The following is a 20,410-nucleotide window of genomic DNA, read 5'->3' as shown; positions in this document are numbered from 1 at the left end:
CAACAATGAATAAAGTTTAGTGAGAAAGCATTATGTATGTATGCACCTATGCATCTTTGTAGGAAAAATAGCTTTAAATGAAATAATGCTTGCTTCTAGATAAAAGATAAAATGTTTATTACTATTCAATTTATATAATAATCTTTTGTATTTGATTTCAATAAAAAAACTTTTTAAACAATGATAGCATATCATTATTTATAAAAACAATATATTTGAATTAATTTTAAACATAAATCTATCATGAATATGAATATATGTAGTCTATGTACAGATATGTTTTTAAATTTAAAATATCATAGAATAAGCATTTTTTATCATATTTTACTTTTTAGATAATAACTTAAAAATTAGTTTAAATATATAAAATTGTGGAAATTATCAGAATTAAATTGTCATGATATCAAAGCAAATTACACCCAATCGAATATGAATACTCTGATTTGAAAAGCAATTGTTTATATTTGTGACTTGCAGCAAGTAAACCTCATAAGATATAAATTACTTATCAAATGACTAAAAATGTCATCTATACCTATTTTTTTATTCATATTTCTCTATAAGCCTAATTACAATCATACACAATGAGTGATTGTACAAATCGTACAAATCATACAACCACTGTCAGTTCTCAGTTAAGTTATTTGAATTTCATAATGTGATTGTATTAATAATTCCTATAATACTGGTGAACAATATTGTATTATTCAATAATATATATTTTTTCAACACAACTAAAATAACGTAATGGTATTTAATTAATATAGAATTTGAGAATATTTTACGAAATTATTCAGCAACGTGTAATTTAAAGAAATCATAAACGATTTGTTTAAATTAAAAACGTATAAAAAATAACAAACATAATGTTTCCCCGCTTTTTCCAAAAAAAAAAAAATGTTAGCAATAAAGCCTAAAAAATACTATTTATTATGATAAAATTTTTACTTATTTTAATTTCTTAAAAGTTTAGTTTATAATTTTATAAATAAATATTTAATCGATTAGGCATAAAACTAGTTCATCATATGCAACAAGCAGATGAATCTATGCTCACCTTCATTCACGGCTGGTAAACAAAGAATTTGTTTTGCTGTGGACAAATAAGCCGTTTTATTAACTTAGTGTTTAATATATAGACTAGATTTCATTTATCCAGATTATAAAGATCGTGGGTTTGAATGAAATTGATTATCAATAATATTACACGTGTCAACAGCTCAATGGACACACATGTTTTTTTATTATTTGAATTTTCAATTTGTAATTTTAAAATTAAATTAAATAACTTTCATTGCATTTTAAAATTTATTTTTACGTATAATATTAATAATGATAATCAATGTAAATTAGACAATTAAGATGATGGTACAAAATTTTAAATAATGATGTCGATGACGCGATATATGTAGCGTAAATATTCATTTTTGTTTTCAAAATGATATTCGACTTCATAAGTTGTCTTGTGTAATCTATTATATACTATGAATAATCTAAATAAAACCATTTCTATCACTAATTACATAATGTATTAGATTTGATGTATTATGCTTTTTTTCAAACTCTTTCCGCCCTATGGACACTAAGAGGACCCTTTTTTTTGCAATCCCATTACGGGTTCGGCCAGACCCACAATGGGCCAATGGGGCGGCCGGTTGGTGAGGGTCGGGGCCGACATATCCGGACGGACCACACCTCGAAAAATTCCTGGGGATTTTTCGATCTGTCCGGATTCGATCCCGGGTCCCCAGAGCGGTAGACTGCCATTAAGGTTTCTCAAACGGGATCCCAGGATTCCGGTTGTTTTTTTAACTCGGGAAAGTCTACTCAACCCGGGAAATCCCGCAAATTTCTTAAAAATTCATTTTTTTCTTTTTTTTGTGTTATTTTGTGCTAAAGTTGAGGAAATGTTGCAAATAGAAAGTATAGGTAACTCATAAACGGTCAGAATACATTTGTATTTATCTATTAATTTTAAACTTACTTATTAGTTTTTTTAATTTTTGCTCGTTATAGCATGTCACAAATGGTCAATAATCAATATGTGGCATATATGTGGCAAAACTGAAAATTCTTTACTTGTCAGAACCTGTAATATCTGGAATAATTGCGCTTATGCTGTCTTAACTTTTAACCATGCCAAGTAGCTTCAATAACTGCGTAACGCCAGGTTGTGCAAATTGGGCAAGGATACAAACGAGTATGAAGTCTACACGTATGAAGTTCTTCTTCATAAACCTGATTATTAAAGACAAACAAACTGCCGAATTATTGGGTTATAAGCCTGGTGTTTCTATTAAAGCAGCCGAGGTAGACAAATCAAGAATACTAGAGAGCAAAAGAAGAACTATAATCTCGAAAACGAACTCGAAATCTTTCAGGCTACAGGCGAAAAAAAACACCTAACATGAGTTTAATGCATTTAAGAGAATTCAGAATTCCACTCAGATCAATTAAATCGGAAAGGGCATTCTAGGTAGCAGGACTTTTCATTACTAAAATAAGAATCAAATTGAGTTATCGTAGTATGGACCATCTTTGCTTTTAAAATCTTATTGAAAAAATTTACAATAATATTTTGAATTATGTTTTATTTAAAAAACGAAAATTACCTTCTAACTTAGAAGTTTGATCTAAGTTTTTTTTTTTTTTTTCTTGTTATTGCTGTATGCAGTTTCCAGCAAACTTTAATAATTTTTTCTATTTGTGAAAATTTCTACGTAATCCAAAGGCAATTTTTAATACTGTATATAAAATCTTACACAGCATTATTAATATGATTTTGGAGGTTGCAGAACGTATTAAATTACTTTGAAAAACGAAAAATAATTACATCATTTGATTTCAAAATATTTTCTATATCTTAAAAATAATTAATTCTATCTCGGGATATTCCGGAAAACAGTTCACTTTTATCCCGGAATCCCGGGACAAGCAAAAGACCGGGAAATAAGAAACCCTAGCTGCCTCCTTAACCGCTCGGCCATCCGGTCTTGATGTATTATGCTTTTGACTATGATTAATGAAATGCTTAATAATAACAAAATCTTATAGCTGCATGGTAAATTGACATCCTATTGCAATGTGTAATCTAGGCCCAAATTTAATCTTGATCCCCATAATTTATCAAGGGATACACTGCCTGATTCATAAAAGGAGTTTATTTTTTATTTTTCGCCTGCAAGCATTAAGATTACTTTAATGCTCATCATAGGTTCGGTCTGTTCGCAATGAAGGCGGCGGCGGTCGCAATGATCTTTGACTCAGATATCGGGACTGGACCCAATATCTGAGTCAAAGATCACTCGTAAAAGTTTCTGAGTTTTCAGTCCAGATCAAATCTAAGACCTTCGAGGTGGAAGACGTGTGCGTTTATTGTTTCAATCATCCGGTGTCGTCCTGTCTATCCACATAGATCAGTGCCTTAACCCTCTTCATGTTGACCTATCATATCGCATAGGGCAAAGTAGCGGCCGGATGGCAGCCTACCGCTCTGGGGACCCGGGTTCGAATCAGAACGGGTCGAAAAATCCCAGGAATTTTTCGGGGGTGGTCCGTTCGGATATGTCGGGCCCCGTCCCTCACCACCCGGCAGCCTCATTGTGGGCCTGGCCGAACCCATAATGGACTTGCAAAAAGAGGCCCTCTTAGTGTCCATAGGGCAGAAAGAGTTTAAAAAAAATAGGGCAAAGTAAAGAATACAACTTTCATATGAAATAGGAGAAGAATAAGATAACCATATTGCATGCCAATCCAGTCTGCTATGGAAAAAATTTTAGCCGATCATTAATGCGCAAATATTTTTCACATTAAAAAAATAACCTATCAAAACTAAGTAGACCAGTTGATTCTCCGGAGAGTCAAAGATGAATTTTTATGAATTCTATACATAGAGTAATAATTTTACAATGAAATAAATCAACTTGTGTATGGTAGTTAATATATTTAAATTAAATAATTATATATTTTTATTAAACTTTTATTCGAAGATTTGTTACAAGAGTAAAAAGTTTAGTTTAATTTGGAATCATAAAATTAATATAGCCAAAACTGTTTTTACTATGTTCAAATTTTGAATCTCATTAATAAAAAAAAATTATTGTAAATTGACAGTAATTCGGTGCCATGCAGTTCCCAGGAAACCACGCAGGTTCCAAATGGGTGGAAATGTTTCAGGTTGCACGTTGTATGATGTGTCCACTGCTTTGCAAATGATTCCTATGGAGCAATTCTTCTTCTTCACAGGGACTTCCACCTGAAATAATTAAAGTTTATGTTTCATATAAAAATTTGCATTAGATATAATTATTACCTACCTCCCACAGAGTCCATGCCCAAGCTCGATGTGAAGGAGCGTCATCTTGTTTCAAAGTGGCAGTTTTCCACGTTTTTCCTTCATCGGCGGAAACGTCTACCCTGATAATCTTCCTTCCTCCTCCGCTACAAGCATAACCCTTGACTTTCACTTTGTCATCGCATACTTTCACTTTACTATGGTTTACTGGTTCGCAGATGGCCGAAACTACAGGTGTTTCTTGGATGGCAATCGATTTGCACCAGTCAACGTTACTGGCATCCACATTTGGTGAAAAGCTCTTGTAGTCTTTAAGCTGCCATTGACTTTTGCTTTCTTCTGTTGCCATTGTTATTTTCCCTAACCATTTCACACTACGAGTACCAGCATAACCTGGCACTACCACTCGAACCGGAAATCCATGATCGGGAAGAAGAGGGCATCCGTTCATCTCATAAGCTATTATCACGTCACCACTGGGATCTAGTGCCTAAAGATTATAACAATAAATCAAAATAATGCTTGTTTATATAACGAATATAGTAGTACATACTTTGTGTGCTGGAATAGATATTGAATAATTGGTATTGGTTTTGCAGTCCTTATCTAATCCTTCGAAATGGACATGTTTCACATTTGCATCGTTCGTATCCACTCCAGCACATTTTAAAACATCTACCAATCTGGCACCACTCCATGTTGCTGTACCTATAGCTCCCGAACACCACTTCAATCCTGATACTTCTTTGACCTTTAAAATGATTTTAATATTATTAATTTTTGTTAGTTTTAGTAAAAAGAAAAATAATAAATTGTACTTTGTTAAATTCTGATCTTCGGTTGCCTGCATTCTGTAATGTTGCAGTTATAGTGTGTTTCGGAAATTTGCACATAAGATCTTTCAAAGAATAGCATGTCGTCTTGCCATTCATCAATTGTATAGTCAGTTTGTAGTCGCGTCCGTTTATCCGTGGCACCGGAAAATGATTACGGACATAGAAAAGTGCACTGCAGAAATATAAAGTATATCAAAAAATGTATTATATTGCTATTATTCAAAATGCAGATGGATTTCTTAAGTTAAGAAATCCATCTGCAACTTATTTATATTGCAAAATAATATTTATGAAACTACAAAAACATTTTATCTTACTTTGGGGTGACAAATTTTTCAGCAAGTAATTCCGTTGGAGTTTCTGCACTGAATGGTTGATTGCAGGTAACTTTTAAACAGGGATGCCTATTTGGTTCATTTCCATACATTTCTTTGCTGAATCTCCTATCTTCTATGCAAAGATTACCAATTCTATACTTCTCTAATTGCTCCATGATCTAGTATTATGCAAATTTAGTTAAAAATATATTGTAATATATTTATTTTAATATAATCATACCTCATTGCATTTGTGAAATTCATATAATTCCCAAAAAGGTTCGAGAGCGCCACCCGCTGCAAATTTTATTTTATCTCCCGGATGTTCGCAGATGTACTTGGTGATATCATATACACCCGCTTTGTACGTCACCCAGATGCATTTTTCCTTTGTGTTATGTTCTGCGACGGTTTTTGCCGAATAATTTGGCAAACACGGAATAACTTCGCCAAACTTTTTGCATTGAGAATTGGCACAAAGCACTGGTAACGGATTTGAGACTATAGAGTCAAAAAATAAATTAGTTAATATTAAAAGATCACAAAACATGGTACCATTGGCAGCACAGCCAGAAATTTAGCAAGGAAGTGCAACTTAAAATTTAAGAAGTATATCGAATATTTGAATAAAACTGCAAAGCAAAAACAAAGACATGCACTATATACGTTATTGAATTTGATTTATAGCAACCGATTCTAATCTACAGGGTGTCACAGACCAACCATATACACTTTTAAAAATGGAGGATAGTGAGTTTCATCAAGTCTTAAAAATTTTTATAAAAATGAATCGAGTAAGCTTTATTCAATGATAATATTTTCAATTTGAGCCAGAAGTCCATTTTTTAATGAAACATAGTTTTTACTTTAGATTCGGATTAAACTAAAAACTAAGATAATATTTTTGAAAATGCTCCATTTACTATAAAATCATTTTTTTAAACTGTTTGTCCTAAAGGCACCAAAGGAATCTTTTTTAGAAAGCCCATTATAGGTTTGACCAACTCCTCAATGACAAGCCAAGTAGTGAGGGATGAACCCGACATATCCGGACAAATCACCCTTCGAAAAATTTCTGGAGTTTTTCGATCCATCCGGATTAGATCCCAAGTCACCAGAGCGGTAAGCTATCACCTTAACCGCTTTGAAAGTGCAATAAAGTATTTTTGGCGAAATATTATTACAAACAGTTTCGTCAAACTATTTTTTTCAGCTGGCTGAATATTTAGCGTCAGCAAATGTTAACATTACGCTTGTGTTCACATTTACATTTTATATAAATTTACATCAGTATCATAAGGTGTCATCAGTGGCAAAACTACAATGACGCAAAATGGTTCTGTCGAACCAAAACATGCCTGCGACCTACGAACAAAATAGTTGTTTTGATCATAAGTCGGTCAGTTGACTTTTCCAGTCAAGGACTTGAGATTTTTTGGGTGGGATGATGCAAATTTCGTTCTTTGAAGCGGGGTAGAGTTGGGAGAAGGAGGGCTGCATTAGAATTTTGAACTACGAAATTGTTCTGCCTCTGAGTGCCATACTGATTTATGTAGCCATGTTTTATTCGCTGAAGAAGCATATAATATGCTGATAGTTTTGGATGAGAGTCGAGTACAGTTGACAGCAAAAATAAATAGCTACTTTACGCCGATCGTCGTGAAGATGATGCCACGGAATGAAATTTGACATAATGCATAACCCAGACTAGATCAATCGAACATAAATTAACTTAGCAATTGCTCCATCACACTGCCCTGGCTGCGCCACGGGATACCATTGTTATATATAAATAAAACTCTGCTTATTTGAGAAAGCCAAAAACTTTTTATTGTTTAATTTAATAAAAGTTTTTTGGGTTTCTCAATTTCAACAAAAGTGTTTCCGGTCAAATATCTGTTCATCCTCAGTTTGAAATCATCGATTTAACAATTTAGAATAATGTAGAACAGATTTGTAGAACAGTTTTTTATATATATTTGAACGAAATTCAAATTTAGAATAAATAGAATAAAGTTTTTGAAAATTAAAAACTAATACAATAGAACAAGTTAAATAAAATAAATAAAACATTAAACATTTTGTATAAAACCTAAGGATAATTGTAATACAAGATGCATAGGAAATTAGAAATACTTTGAAGCGGTTATTAAATTTTAGCTATTTTCTTCTTTCTATAAGGCATTAATATCAAAATTTTCCTAAAGAGCGTTACAATTATTTTATTTTCTAAAAATTATATTTGATTCTTCTGTTTTATATCATTTTCAAACATTTAATCAGTAGTTTTAAGCTGAATATAGTCAGATATGTGACCCTCATACGTTTCTTTTAATAAAAACTGTTGGCTTTCTGAAATGAGCATTGGTTAGATTTAAGTTATTAATTAAATAATTTCACGACATACGAATAACAAAAATACACCAAAAATTCTGAGAATTTTATGTTAAGAATTAGAAATTTATATATGTAACGTTATTTTGTAATTCGAAACGTCGACATTGAATTAATATTCGATTAATTTGTCGAAAAAATAAATAAATAAATAAATAATAATAATAATAATAATAATATAGAGTAAAATCATAAAAATTAGATTTTTAAATATGATTTAAAGATTTTTCTGAAAAATTTTGGTAATTTTTTAATGTTCATTCTGGTTAGAATCGAAATTATCCTCATTTAAAAGGAACATATCGAATGTAGAATTCAGAAATACAACCGAATTATCTCATTTATACTTTATCCTATTTCTAACTGTTTCAAAAACTCTGCATAATTTTTACATAAAAAATAGAGATTAAGTATTTTTAGTCCACTTACTCAACTCTTTACTAGATGCATACTTCCAGAATAAAGCTCCAGATGTGAATCCCGCTATGGCAGTACTAATCAAAAAATTTAAATTACCATCCCGCTTCACTTGTTCCGAATTAGAAATTTGTTCGGTGGCAACGATATTTCCGGTTTTACTCGAACAATTTTTCACATTTCTAAAAGAATTGATAAATAAATAATATTATGTATTAGAATGAAAAATGTCCTTCAAACGTTACAATTGCTAAGATACAAACCTTTGAAGAAGATATCCTTCTTCAAATCTGATTAAAAAGTTTTTTCTACAAAACTTCAGCGCTTTCATTTTTGCCTAAATTTTTTTCGACTTAAATTTTTTCGCTTTATCCTATAGAATCCGTTCGAGAACTAATTCGAAAATTTTTAAAATTTTTTTCTTAGAACGTTGCCTTCAATTAAACGAATAATTTGAAAATTTAGATGCTTATATTATGTAACTTTTAGAATTAAAAAAGTAGTTTTAACGGCTTTATAACGTTATTTTTAATATTTTTTTTTGTAATTTTAAAATGAAAAAACAGCGTTTGAAAAAATGAAATATTTTCAATTAAAATATTGATAAAAAACTGTAGAAACAGCAATTGAATTTGAATTCAATTAACATTTTCTCCTAGTTTTATTATGTGTAGAAAAACAGTACAGGGTGTTTATTTTAGCATTTATTCAGATGCAAAAGATATTCTTTTAGTATTGAACGAGTTTAAGCATATGGTGCATTAGCTTCACTGCCATGTTTACAATAAATCAAATAAAGTCATTCAGAAAAGGATATGTTTAAATCGTCAATAGTTCAGAAACAATACTTAAATTTTCCAAACACAAGAATAAGATGCAAATTAAAAATGCGATATTAACAAATCACATATTAATGCCGATTCTTTTTGTGATAAAAGAGTCTGCATGCAGTCTGTAATTGGTAGAACACCGCGACAATGCCTTATACTCAGGAACACTACTGTGAAATTATTATACTTTAAGAGTGAAGAAGGCGAAGTGCAGGAGAAGACACCAAGCTTTCTAGTTGAGCATAAACTTAGCCGCTTCGTATAACTGCAAGGCAGCGCCCTTCGGATAGGAGGCCGAATAACGGCTACAGTCTCCATATGAACCAGATTGAAAGACAGAAAGAAAAGAAAGAGCATAAACTTACGCTAACGACGATACTGAACGTAATATGCTTCATGCAAACCTGTAGTCAGGGGCGGATCTAGGTTTTTCGGGCCTAGGACTTATTGAAGTCTAATGGGGCCCAGTTTTTGTTAATACAACTAATACTATAAATTATCATCATTATTATATTATTAATATTAATTAACTACTTTTTACTATACGATAAGTGCTCACTGTTAACGAAAAAGTATTAAAAATTTAAGATAATAATTCAACTTTTGTGGACCCTTGACGTTTGGTGGCCGAGGGCTTAAGTCCTATTAGTTCCTATGTAGATCCGCTCCTTCCTGTAGTACAGTCAGGGATCACAGTTTAGATCGCTCTCATCTTCACGATGTCGAAAGTTTAAGCTTACTTTCAAACATAGACGAAGCAGGAAGGCAATGAGGACTTCAGCAGTTAGAAATGCAACAAAGATACATTGCCATTACATACGTTCATTTAACTGCTATTTACAACTGTCACAATCAGATGTCGAACAGCTCACAGGGATTGAACCAACGTGACTTTAAATTTACACCAGGAGAACCACAACTGCTTGAGTCCATTTTATAGACTTTTTTCCCGGAATGGAGTTTGTAAATTCCATAATGGGCATCAATGGCACAGCATACTTTACGATGTATACGAAATATGCGACACTAGATTTGTACACGAAATTGGTATGGTATCTGGCAACGAGCTAGAACGTACTACATTGGGAGCGTTTGGAAATTGTGACTGGTGTTTTCTGGCTTGGTAACTGTCTCTTGGTAACTGGTTCTTGACTTGGTAATTGTCGATAGTTACCAAGGCGTTTAGAAAATGTGACATAAATAACCAACTACGTTTAAAAATCACTGTTATGACGCCACCGGTTGTTCTTCGGTACTTACCGATGTAACCACCGTTACAAAAAAGTTAAAGCGGTTCTATTGAATTACAAGATAGCGGACACATAGTATCGTGTGACAAATGTGGCCTTGATTTTAAAAATTTAGAGAAAATAAAATATTTTGTTTCAGCGACACAAAGCGACCAAGAGCAGAAAGCCGTGTAGTCCCAAATCTCAGATGGGTCAAGACAACATGGAAAATGGTCAGTAAATGCTACGAAAATATTGATTTTACAGTAGAAACTAAACGAAGATAAATTTTTCTCCGATACTTGTTTAAAAAATTCTACAAGTTTATTGTCACCTTTTGATGAACTTGTCGAATCATCATCGTCATATGATTCTATATCGATATTCGAGAACAATGACAGAATTAATATTATCTCCTCTCGACTTTCCACCATGTTGAACACTACAAAATAACCAGCCTGTTTAAAAATGCGCTAATCGTCCGGAATAACCGTCTATGACCTATGACGTCAATCACCACTAACACGGTGTTACTAGTTAGAATTTCCAAACGCGCCCGTAGAGTGACTTTGACATTAGATACAGCGCTCTTGGTGGAAACGACGGTTACTAACGACCGCCATTTTACTTTTAATCAAACATAGAAGTTTAATGATGCCCAACTATGGCTCGCGAGCCTCTTGCGGCTCTTGAAGGGATTAATTGTGGCTCAACTAATAAATAAAAAATATTTGTTATTTTTAAAAATTTCATTACAAACATTACAAATTAATTAATAAACCTTCAACTAGCAAAGAGTAAATAAAATAAATGTAATAAATATGAAAAATTGTGTAAATAAATACATTATAATTCTGAAATTTTTAAAATATTTTTATACGAAGAACATTACTAGCGACTCCCAATATTCTCAGATAGGTAACCAGGGCTGTTACAGCAAAAAGTCTGGGCCTCTTGGTCTATACCACGTGTTGGACAAAATTGTCACTTTAATCTATTTTTTTCATCTAAATCTAGATTGTTTTGTTTGTCTCTAGATTTGAGATTTAGCCAATTAGATAAGTGATAAATCAAAATTGCTTCATCTCAAATTTAGCTATTTTCTAGACTTTAAAAAGAAGGTAAGATCAGAGTTTAAGTTGGTAAGTGTAGTACTTTACCCTCAATATAACAATATTTTTATAATCTAAGTACGAGCCAGATCTTGAAGGGCATATGACTGTTTATTTACAGTATTCAGGTTAGTCTGGTCCGTACCGTACTCAGTATGTCATTGAATTTTTTCGGACAGTGTTTTTTCTTTTGCAGAATATAATATAGTGTTTTTCTGTTTTTATTATAGTTATAGTTTGTTTGTGAAAATATTTACAACGAAGAGCTATATTTTGACCTTTGTCATGTTATGAACATGTTCTTAACTTCAACAATGTTTCCACATTGTTGAAGTTAAGAAAGACGTGATAAATACCACTAGTCTCACTATTGGAAGAAGAAACCTTTACTTATAACTTTTTATATTTTTAATTATTATCAAATGGCAAAAAGCTTAATTCTGAGGGTAATGATGAGTTTTATTTTTTAAAAAAATTGTAAATGTTAATAACGAATAACATCTTCATTAAGTCCGACCTCTCCCGAGATATGACACATGACACACCTTAACCTTAACCACCAAAATTAAATAGCATCAATGCTTCTTATATACAAGCTATCATGCCAAATTTCGTTTCTTATAGATGCCAACACACACATACATGAAATATTTTTTCCATTTTTTGAACTTTTTTGGATTCAAGAGGTCTCAAAACGTGACAATTTGCAAAACACTCTGAAGATTAAATTTGATACGTTTTCAATGTTTTTTCCTTGTTATGTGTACATAACAGCCGGAAAAGTAAAATTAAGAATGTTTAGAAATCCATTTAACTTATTGCTACAGAATATTTTGTCTGGTTTAGAAACGTTTAAATACAGTAAAGTGTTTAAAAAATGTTTTGTAATTTATTTTGAAAATTAAAAAGAAAATTAAGTAGGATCATTTTAACTCGTACCATCTCAGTTAAGGGTTAAAACTCTTCTTTTCCTTTCTACACTTTTAGACGAGTTATAATATTCTAGCTTATTGCCTTTACACACCATAAATGGCATGCCTCTTTGACTAAAAGGAAAATGGTGGACATGTATTCAAATTTTCTTTAAACATGGCGTCGTTACAGCCACTTTATGTAGTATATTATAGCTCGTTGGTATCTGCGTAAATAGGTTTTTTGTTCCGTACTCATTGACGGAACCACGACAAGTCACTATTACATTAATTTCTAAGTTTTTTTTTATAATTTAAAATTGTGTAGTGAGTAAATTTGTGTTGGTTGAACAATACGACAATATACTACATGCTGTATTTTAGATGTAATTAAAGGCTAAATTAAACGAAATACACATCCCTGAAATGTATTTACCATAGTAATCGAGTTTGCAAAAATATGATTATAAATTATTTTTTTTTTTTTGAAATAGTAATCACTTTGTAATAAAATCAATGATATTTCAATTGATTACACAATAAAGAATACGTTAATTTTAAAAAATTTTATAAAATATTTTTATATCGAAATTATGACAAAAATTATATTTTTAAAGTTACAGTATTTTATATAAAAAATATAGATTACAAAGAACTTTGTTGTTTAACTGTTCATACTTGAGATTTTATAAAGATAAGAAATACCGTGATAACTTGGAAAGGAACAAAAACCTCCCGATAAAAGATAAACTCGAATCTTCAATTTAGTTAATAAAACATTACATTAAAATCTATCAAAATGTTTCAAAAGATATGCTTTTTCTCTCAAACTGAGTTATGATTTCGTGTATTGATTATTAATTTATCAAATACAATGTTTACTTTCGCACTTTGCATATTTTCGGTTTGCAATTACTTTTTGTATTTACGAAACTAGAATTTTCGGAAGAATTAACAAAATTAATGAAACAACGGATAAAGAAGCAATAAAATGATTTTTTAAAAATGTTTTTATCTTAAACGCATTTTACTAAAAACTGTTAGACTGCGCTAGAGATTACTATCTTATAATTCCTCCAATTAAGGCAATTGCACTCAATAAACAATGAACGTTGAATTTTATATTCGTATGCAATGAGAAATGTTAGCATTACTTTTAAGCTACTCGGAAGTTTGATTACTTTTTCTTTTATCCATACAGATAAACAATGTCATCTAAACAAAAAGATTCCGGTAGTAAAATATCGAAAAGACCAAGGAAAATGATGCTCTTCTAACATAAAATTAAAGCGCTGAATATTTTTTAAATTCCTTTGTTCAATGCGTTTCTCCTTTCCATATTTTCGGCAGTCTTACAGAACGTAATCTTCGAGCTTCTATTTTATTAAAGAAAAATTAATGAATATATTTATGAAGTTTTTATTGAGAAAACTCATTGACGTTCTCTAATAACTTACTAATACATTTATGTAGGCCTATATTCTCTCATTGAATTATTGCATATTTTAAATTGGAATTAAATTCCTGATGATTATTTTTAGTTTTATTGAAATTGAAGAAAGCGTTTCAATATAAATTTAAATCTATGCTCATATAAACAGATAATAAATTATGTAAAATGTTCACGACGAAATTATGAATTCGAACATTTATTTTATCGCTATCACTACGACTCCGTGCTTTCTATGATATTTTATATTTATATTATATATCTCTGAAAAATCTACGGGTTTGTATTTCTGAATAAAATGCTGTTTTTTCTTCTTTACAGTATAACTTAGTCAGCCTGTTAAAAACTTTGGCAATGATCCATAAATCTCTATCGGTTGTCTTCTACTTTCAACACTCACTTTTGTTTTTATGTTTTAGAATTGATTACGATATTTCGAATAGAATCTATAATAGTATAATTCTAAAATTGAATCTATGTATTTATTCAGTATTTAATAAATCATTTCATTTAAAATTTTGAAGAACTTGATATGGTTTTGTTTTACTCCTACGCTAGAATTTTAGTTTTTACTCTCTATTTATTGAAAAAAATATTCATATATATGCTTTTGGTAGAAGTTTGATTTTCTTGTAAAATTTTAATTGTATAATTGAATTTATAGCCAATGTTATCATAATACAAGACTAATATAATATGGAAATTATATAATAACAATCGAAAATAATTAAAAAGTTAAATTTTTTCTGTTTACTTATATCCAGTAAAAGAAGTTATATTATTTATATAAGAAATAAGAATATTAATAATTATATATTAAAAATATTAACAAATACAATAAATCTAATTTTAGAAATTTTATAATTTATGCTCTGACTTCTGACGTCATTTTCGTCTGCGGACCCGTGCGGTCCTGTCACGTTTTGAAGTCGGCGATTGGGACATGGCTTCCATTTCGTTAAGTCGGTTGAAATTTTTCATGGAAAACGATTGAAAATAAAGCGCTCTGACATTACAAGCATGTGCATATAGCTATTGAGGTAAAACTAAACGTTTCGGATCGATCCTAGAATTTTACTTTTTCCAACTGCAAGCATAATTGAAATAAATATTTAAGTGGCCGTTAGGCTTAAATGTATTCAATTTAAAATAATATATAGTAATTGATTATTTTTTTTTTGCTTCGAGGTTTCGATCATAATACTAAGAAGTGTTGAGTTTTGCTGTAATATATTTACATTGACGTTAATTGAAAAATAAAATTTTCAGTTATATGAAATTTTTCCAACTGTTTAAATTATTTTAATTAGTTAATTTGATAAATTTCTATAGTTTAGACCCACGTATTTTTTTCCTAAAAGAATTTAAGTATACTTAAACCGATAAAATTCGTATCGATTTCATTTAAAATAATAATTTGCAACATCCTGTGGAGTTTAAGTTAAGATCACATCAGCTTTTTTCTTATTGAAAAACAGAATAATGTAATTTTATTACTGTTTTCTTTTTTATTTTGCTTTGAAATATAGTTTGAAATACTAGCGTTTGATAATTACATTTGTAAACAGTTCACTGCCTTAAGCTGATGTAATGAAAAATAATTATAATTCTGAATAAAATGAATCGAAGATTGTTAATGTCGGAGATGATTAAACCAAATGGCAATTGGATTTTGTAAAAAAGCATGTATATCTGTTGTCATTCTATTATTTAATTATTATGTCAGACTTACTAGGATTTCTTGAAAGTATTAAAAGAAAGCCTTCAAATTTTTTTTATCCGGAAATAATATTAAACACAAATATATCATATATANTAATAATATAGAGTAAAATCATAAAAATTAGATTTTTAAATATGATTTAAAGATTTTTCTGAAAAATTTTGGTAATTTTTTAATGTTCATTCTGGTTAGAATCGAAATTATCCTCATTTAAAAGGAACATATCGAATGTAGAATTCAGAAATACAACCGAATTATCTCATTTATACTTTATCCTATTTCTAACTGTTTCAAAAACTCTGCATAATTTTTACATAAAAAATAGAGATTAAGTATTTTTAGTCCACTTACTCAACTCTTTACTAGATGCATACTTCCAGAATAAAGCTCCAGATGTGAATCCCGCTATGGCAGTACTAATCAAAAAATTTAAATTACCATCCCGCTTCACTTGTTCCGAATTAGAAATTTGTTCGGTGGCAACGATATTTCCGGTTTTACTCGAACAATTTTTCACATTTCTAAAAGAATTGATAAATAAATAATATTATGTATTAGAATGAAAAATGTCCTTCAAACGTTACAATTGCTAAGATACAAACCTTTGAAGAAGATATCCTTCTTCAAATCTGATTAAAAAGTTTTTTCTACAAAACTTCAGCGCTTTCATTTTTGCCTAAATTTTTTTCGACTTAAATTTTTTCGCTTTATCCTATAGAATCCGTTCGAGAACTAATTCGAAAATTTTTAAAATTTTTTTCTTAGAACGTTGCCTTCAATTAAACGAATAATTTGAAAATTTAGATGCTTATATTATGTAACTTTTAGAATTAAAAAAGTAGTTTTAACGGCTTTATAACGTTATTTTTAATATTTTTTTTTGTAATTTTAAAATGAAAAAACAGCGTTTGAAAAAATGAAATATTTTCAATTAAAATATTGATAAAAAACTGTAGAAACAGCAATTGAATTTGAATTCAATTAACATTTTCTCCTAGTTTTATTATGTGTAGAAAAACAGTACAGGGTGTTTATTTTAGCATTTATTCAGATGCAAAAGATATTCTTTTAGTATTGAACGAGTTTAAGCATATGGTGCATTAGCTTCACTGCCATGTTTACAATAAATCAAATAAAGTCATTCAGAAAAGGATATGTTTAAATCGTCAATAGTTCAGAAACAATACTTAAATTTTCCAAACACAAGAATAAGATGCAAATTAAAAATGCGATATTAACAAATCACATATTAATGCCGATTCTTTTTGTGATAAAAGAGTCTGCATGCAGTCTGTAATTGGTAGAACACCGCGACAATGCCTTATACTCAGGAACACTACTGTGAAATTATTATACTTTAAGAGTGAAGAAGGCGAAGTGCAGGAGAAGACACCAAGCTTTCTAGTTGAGCATAAACTTAGCCGCTTCGTATAACTGCAAGGCAGCGCCCTTCGGATAGGAGGCCGAATAACGGCTACAGTCTCCATATGAACCAGATTGAAAGACAGAAAGAAAAGAAAGAGCATAAACTTACGCTAACGACGATACTGAACGTAATATGCTTCATGCAAACCTGTAGTCAGGGGCGGATCTAGGTTTTTCGGGCCTAGGACTTATTGAAGTCTAATGGGGCCCAGTTTTTGTTAATACAACTAATACTATAAATTATCATCATTATTATATTATTAATATTAATTAACTACTTTTTACTATACGATAAGTGCTCACTGTTAACGAAAAAGTATTAAAAATTTAAGATAATAATTCAACTTTTGTGGACCCTTGACGTTTGGTGGCCGAGGGCTTAAGTCCTATTAGTTCCTATGTAGATCCGCTCCTTCCTGTAGTACAGTCAGGGATCACAGTTTAGATCGCTCTCATCTTCACGATGTCGAAAGTTTAAGCTTACTTTCAAACATAGACGAAGCAGGAAGGCAATGAGGACTTCAGCAGTTAGAAATGCAACAAAGATACATTGCCATTACATACGTTCATTTAACTGCTATTTACAACTGTCACAATCAGATGTCGAACAGCTCACAGGGATTGAACCAACGTGACTTTAAATTTACACCAGGAGAACCACAACTGCTTGAGTCCATTTTATAGACTTTTTTCCCGGAATGGAGTTTGTAAATTCCATAATGGGCATCAATGGCACAGCATACTTTACGATGTATACGAAATATGCGACACTAGATTTGTACACGAAATTGGTATGGTATCTGGCAACGAGCTAGAACGTACTACATTGGGAGCGTTTGGAAATTGTGACTGGTGTTTTCTGGCTTGGTAACTGTCTCTTGGTAACTGGTTCTTGACTTGGTAATTGTCGATAGTTACCAAGGCGTTTAGAAAATGTGACATAAATAACCAACTACGTTTAAAAATCACTGTTATGACGCCACCGGTTGTTCTTCGGTACTTACCGATGTAACCACCGTTACAAAAAAGTTAAAGCGGTTCTATTGAATTACAAGATAGCGGACACATAGTATCGTGTGACAAATGTGGCCTTGATTTTAAAAATTTAGAGAAAATAAAATATTTTGTTTCAGCGACACAAAGCGACCAAGAGCAGAAAGCCGTGTAGTCCCAAATCTCAGATGGGTCAAGACAACATGGAAAATGGTCAGTAAATGCTACGAAAATATTGATTTTACAGTAGAAACTAAACGAAGATAAATTTTTCTCCGATACTTGTTTAAAAAATTCTACAAGTTTATTGTCACCTTTTGATGAACTTGTCGAATCATCATCGTCATATGATTCTATATCGATATTCGAGAACAATGACAGAATTAATATTATCTCCTCTCGACTTTCCACCATGTTGAACACTACAAAATAACCAGCCTGTTTAAAAATGCGCTAATCGTCCGGAATAACCGTCTATGACCTATGACGTCAATCACCACTAACACGGTGTTACTAGTTAGAATTTCCAAACGCGCCCGTAGAGTGACTTTGACATTAGATACAGCGCTCTTGGTGGAAACGACGGTTACTAACGACCGCCATTTTACTTTTAATCAAACATAGAAGTTTAATGATGCCCAACTATGGCTCGCGAGCCTCTTGCGGCTCTTGAAGGGATTAATTGTGGCTCAACTAATAAATAAAAAATATTTGTTATTTTTAAAAATTTCATTACAAACATTACAAATTAATTAATAAACCTTCAACTAGCAAAGAGTAAATAAAATAAATGTAATAAATATGAAAAATTGTGTAAATAAATACATTATAATTCTGAAATTTTTAAAATATTTTTATACGAAGAACATTACTAGCGACTCCCAATATTCTCAGATAGGTAACCAGGGCTGTTACAGCAAAAAGTCTGGGCCTCTTGGTCTATACCACGTGTTGGACAAAATTGTCACTTTAATCTATTTTTTTCATCTAAATCTAGATTGTTTTGTTTGTCTCTAGATTTGAGATTTAGCCAATTAGATAAGTGATAAATCAAAATTGCTTCATCTCAAATTTAGCTATTTTCTAGACTTTAAAAAGAAGGTAAGATCAGAGTTTAAGTTGGTAAGTGTAGTACTTTACCCTCAATATAACAATATTTTTATAATCTAAGTACGAGCCAGATCTTGAAGGGCATATGACTGTTTATTTACAGTATTCAGGTTAGTCTGGTCCGTACCGTACTCAGTATGTCGTTGAATTTTTTCGGACAGTGTTTTTTCTTTTGCAGAATATAATGTAGTGTTTTTCTGTTTTTATTATAGTTATAGTTTGTTTGTGAAAATATTTACAACGAAGAGCTATATTTTGACCTTTGTCATGTTATGAACATGTTCTTAACTTCAACAATGTTTCCACATTGTTGAAGTTAAGAAAGACGTGATAAATACCACTAGTCTCACTATTGGAAGAAGAAACCTTTACTTATAACTTTTTATATTTTTAATTATTATCAAATGGCAAAAAGCTTAATTCTGAGGGTAATGATGAGTTTTATTTTTTAAAAAAATTGTAAATGTTAATAACGAATAACATCTTCATTAAGTCCGACCTCTCCCGAGATATGACACATGACACACCTTAACCTTAACCACCAAAATTAAATAGCATCAATGCTTCTTATATACAAGCTATCATGCCAAATTTCGTTTCTTATAGATGCCAACACACACATACATGAAATATTTTTTCCATTTTTTGAACTTTTTTGGATTCAAGAGGTCTCAAAACGTGACAATTTGCAAAACACTCTGAAGATTAAATTTGATACGTTTTCAATGTTTTTTCCTTGTTATGTGTACATAACAGCCGGAAAAGTAAAATTAAGAATGTTTAGAAATCCATTTAACTTATTGCTACAGAATATTTTGTCTGGTTTAGAAACGTTTAAATACAGTAAAGTGTTTAAAAAATGTTTTGTAATTTATTTTGAAAATTAAAAAGAAAATTAAGTAGGATCATTTTAACTCGTACCATCTCAGTTAAGGGTTAAAACTCTTCTTTTCCTTTCTACACTTTTAGACGAGTTATAATATTCTAGCTTATTGCCTTTACACACCATAAATGGCATGCCTCTTTGACTAAAAGGAAAATGGTGGACATGTATTCAAATTTTCTTTAAACATGGCGTCGTTACAGCCACTTTATGTAGTATATTATAGCTCGTTGGTATCTGCGTAAATAGGTTTTTTGTTCCGTACTCATTGACGGAACCACGACAAGTCACTATTACATTAATTTCTAAGTTTTTTTTTATAATTTAAAATTGTGTAGTGAGTAAATTTGTGTTGGTTGAACAATACGACAATATACTACATGCTGTATTTTAGATGTAATTAAAGGCTAAATTAAACGAAATACACATCCCTGAAATGTATTTACCATAGTAATCGAGTTTGCAAAAATATGATTATAAATTATT

At 30.8% G+C, this 20,410-nt stretch overlaps 3 protein-coding genes across 3 annotated transcripts in view; 1 reads left to right on the top strand and 2 right to left on the bottom strand.

Annotated features, from left to right (window-relative positions):
- LOC111639510 (dnaJ homolog subfamily C member 10-like) overlaps positions 1-1,235 on the bottom strand; it is a 36,227-nt gene extending 34,992 nt beyond the window's left edge. Inside the window, exon 1 of the mRNA XM_023385402.1 lies at positions 1,058-1,235. The gene's annotated coding sequence lies outside the window, so the exon portion shown is untranslated. The remainder of the gene's footprint in view (positions 1-1,057) is intronic.
- Positions 1,236-3,963: 2,728 nt separating this feature from the next.
- On the bottom strand, positions 3,964-8,686 carry LOC111639513 (sulfite oxidase-like). Its single transcript, XM_023385404.1, has 8 exons — positions 8,522-8,686; positions 8,271-8,440; positions 5,689-5,948; positions 5,448-5,626; positions 5,113-5,302; positions 4,848-5,045; positions 4,317-4,784; positions 3,964-4,255 (listed from the first exon to the last, which is right to left on the bottom strand). The coding sequence occupies exons 1-8, from the start codon at positions 8,587-8,589 to the stop codon at positions 4,097-4,099; spliced, it is 1,692 nt and encodes a 563-aa protein (XP_023241172.1). The 5' UTR covers positions 8,590-8,686; the 3' UTR covers positions 3,964-4,096.
- Positions 8,687-14,684: 5,998 nt separating this feature from the next.
- Positions 14,685-20,410, top strand: part of LOC111639509 (cyclin-Y-like) — an 87,127-nt gene continuing 81,401 nt past the window's right edge. Inside the window, exon 1 of the mRNA XM_023385401.1 lies at positions 14,685-14,830. The gene's annotated coding sequence lies outside the window, so the exon portion shown is untranslated. The remainder of the gene's footprint in view (positions 14,831-20,410) is intronic.

This window comes from Centruroides sculpturatus, unplaced genomic scaffold, assembly GCF_000671375.1.
Source record: "Centruroides sculpturatus isolate CEXI.00-Female unplaced genomic scaffold, Cexi_2.0 scaffold1271, whole genome shotgun sequence".
NCBI classification, from domain to species: Eukaryota; Metazoa; Arthropoda; class Arachnida; order Scorpiones; family Buthidae; genus Centruroides; species Centruroides sculpturatus.
Note: the sequence above shows the minus strand (reverse complement) of the source record. Positions and strands in the feature narration are given on the sequence as shown.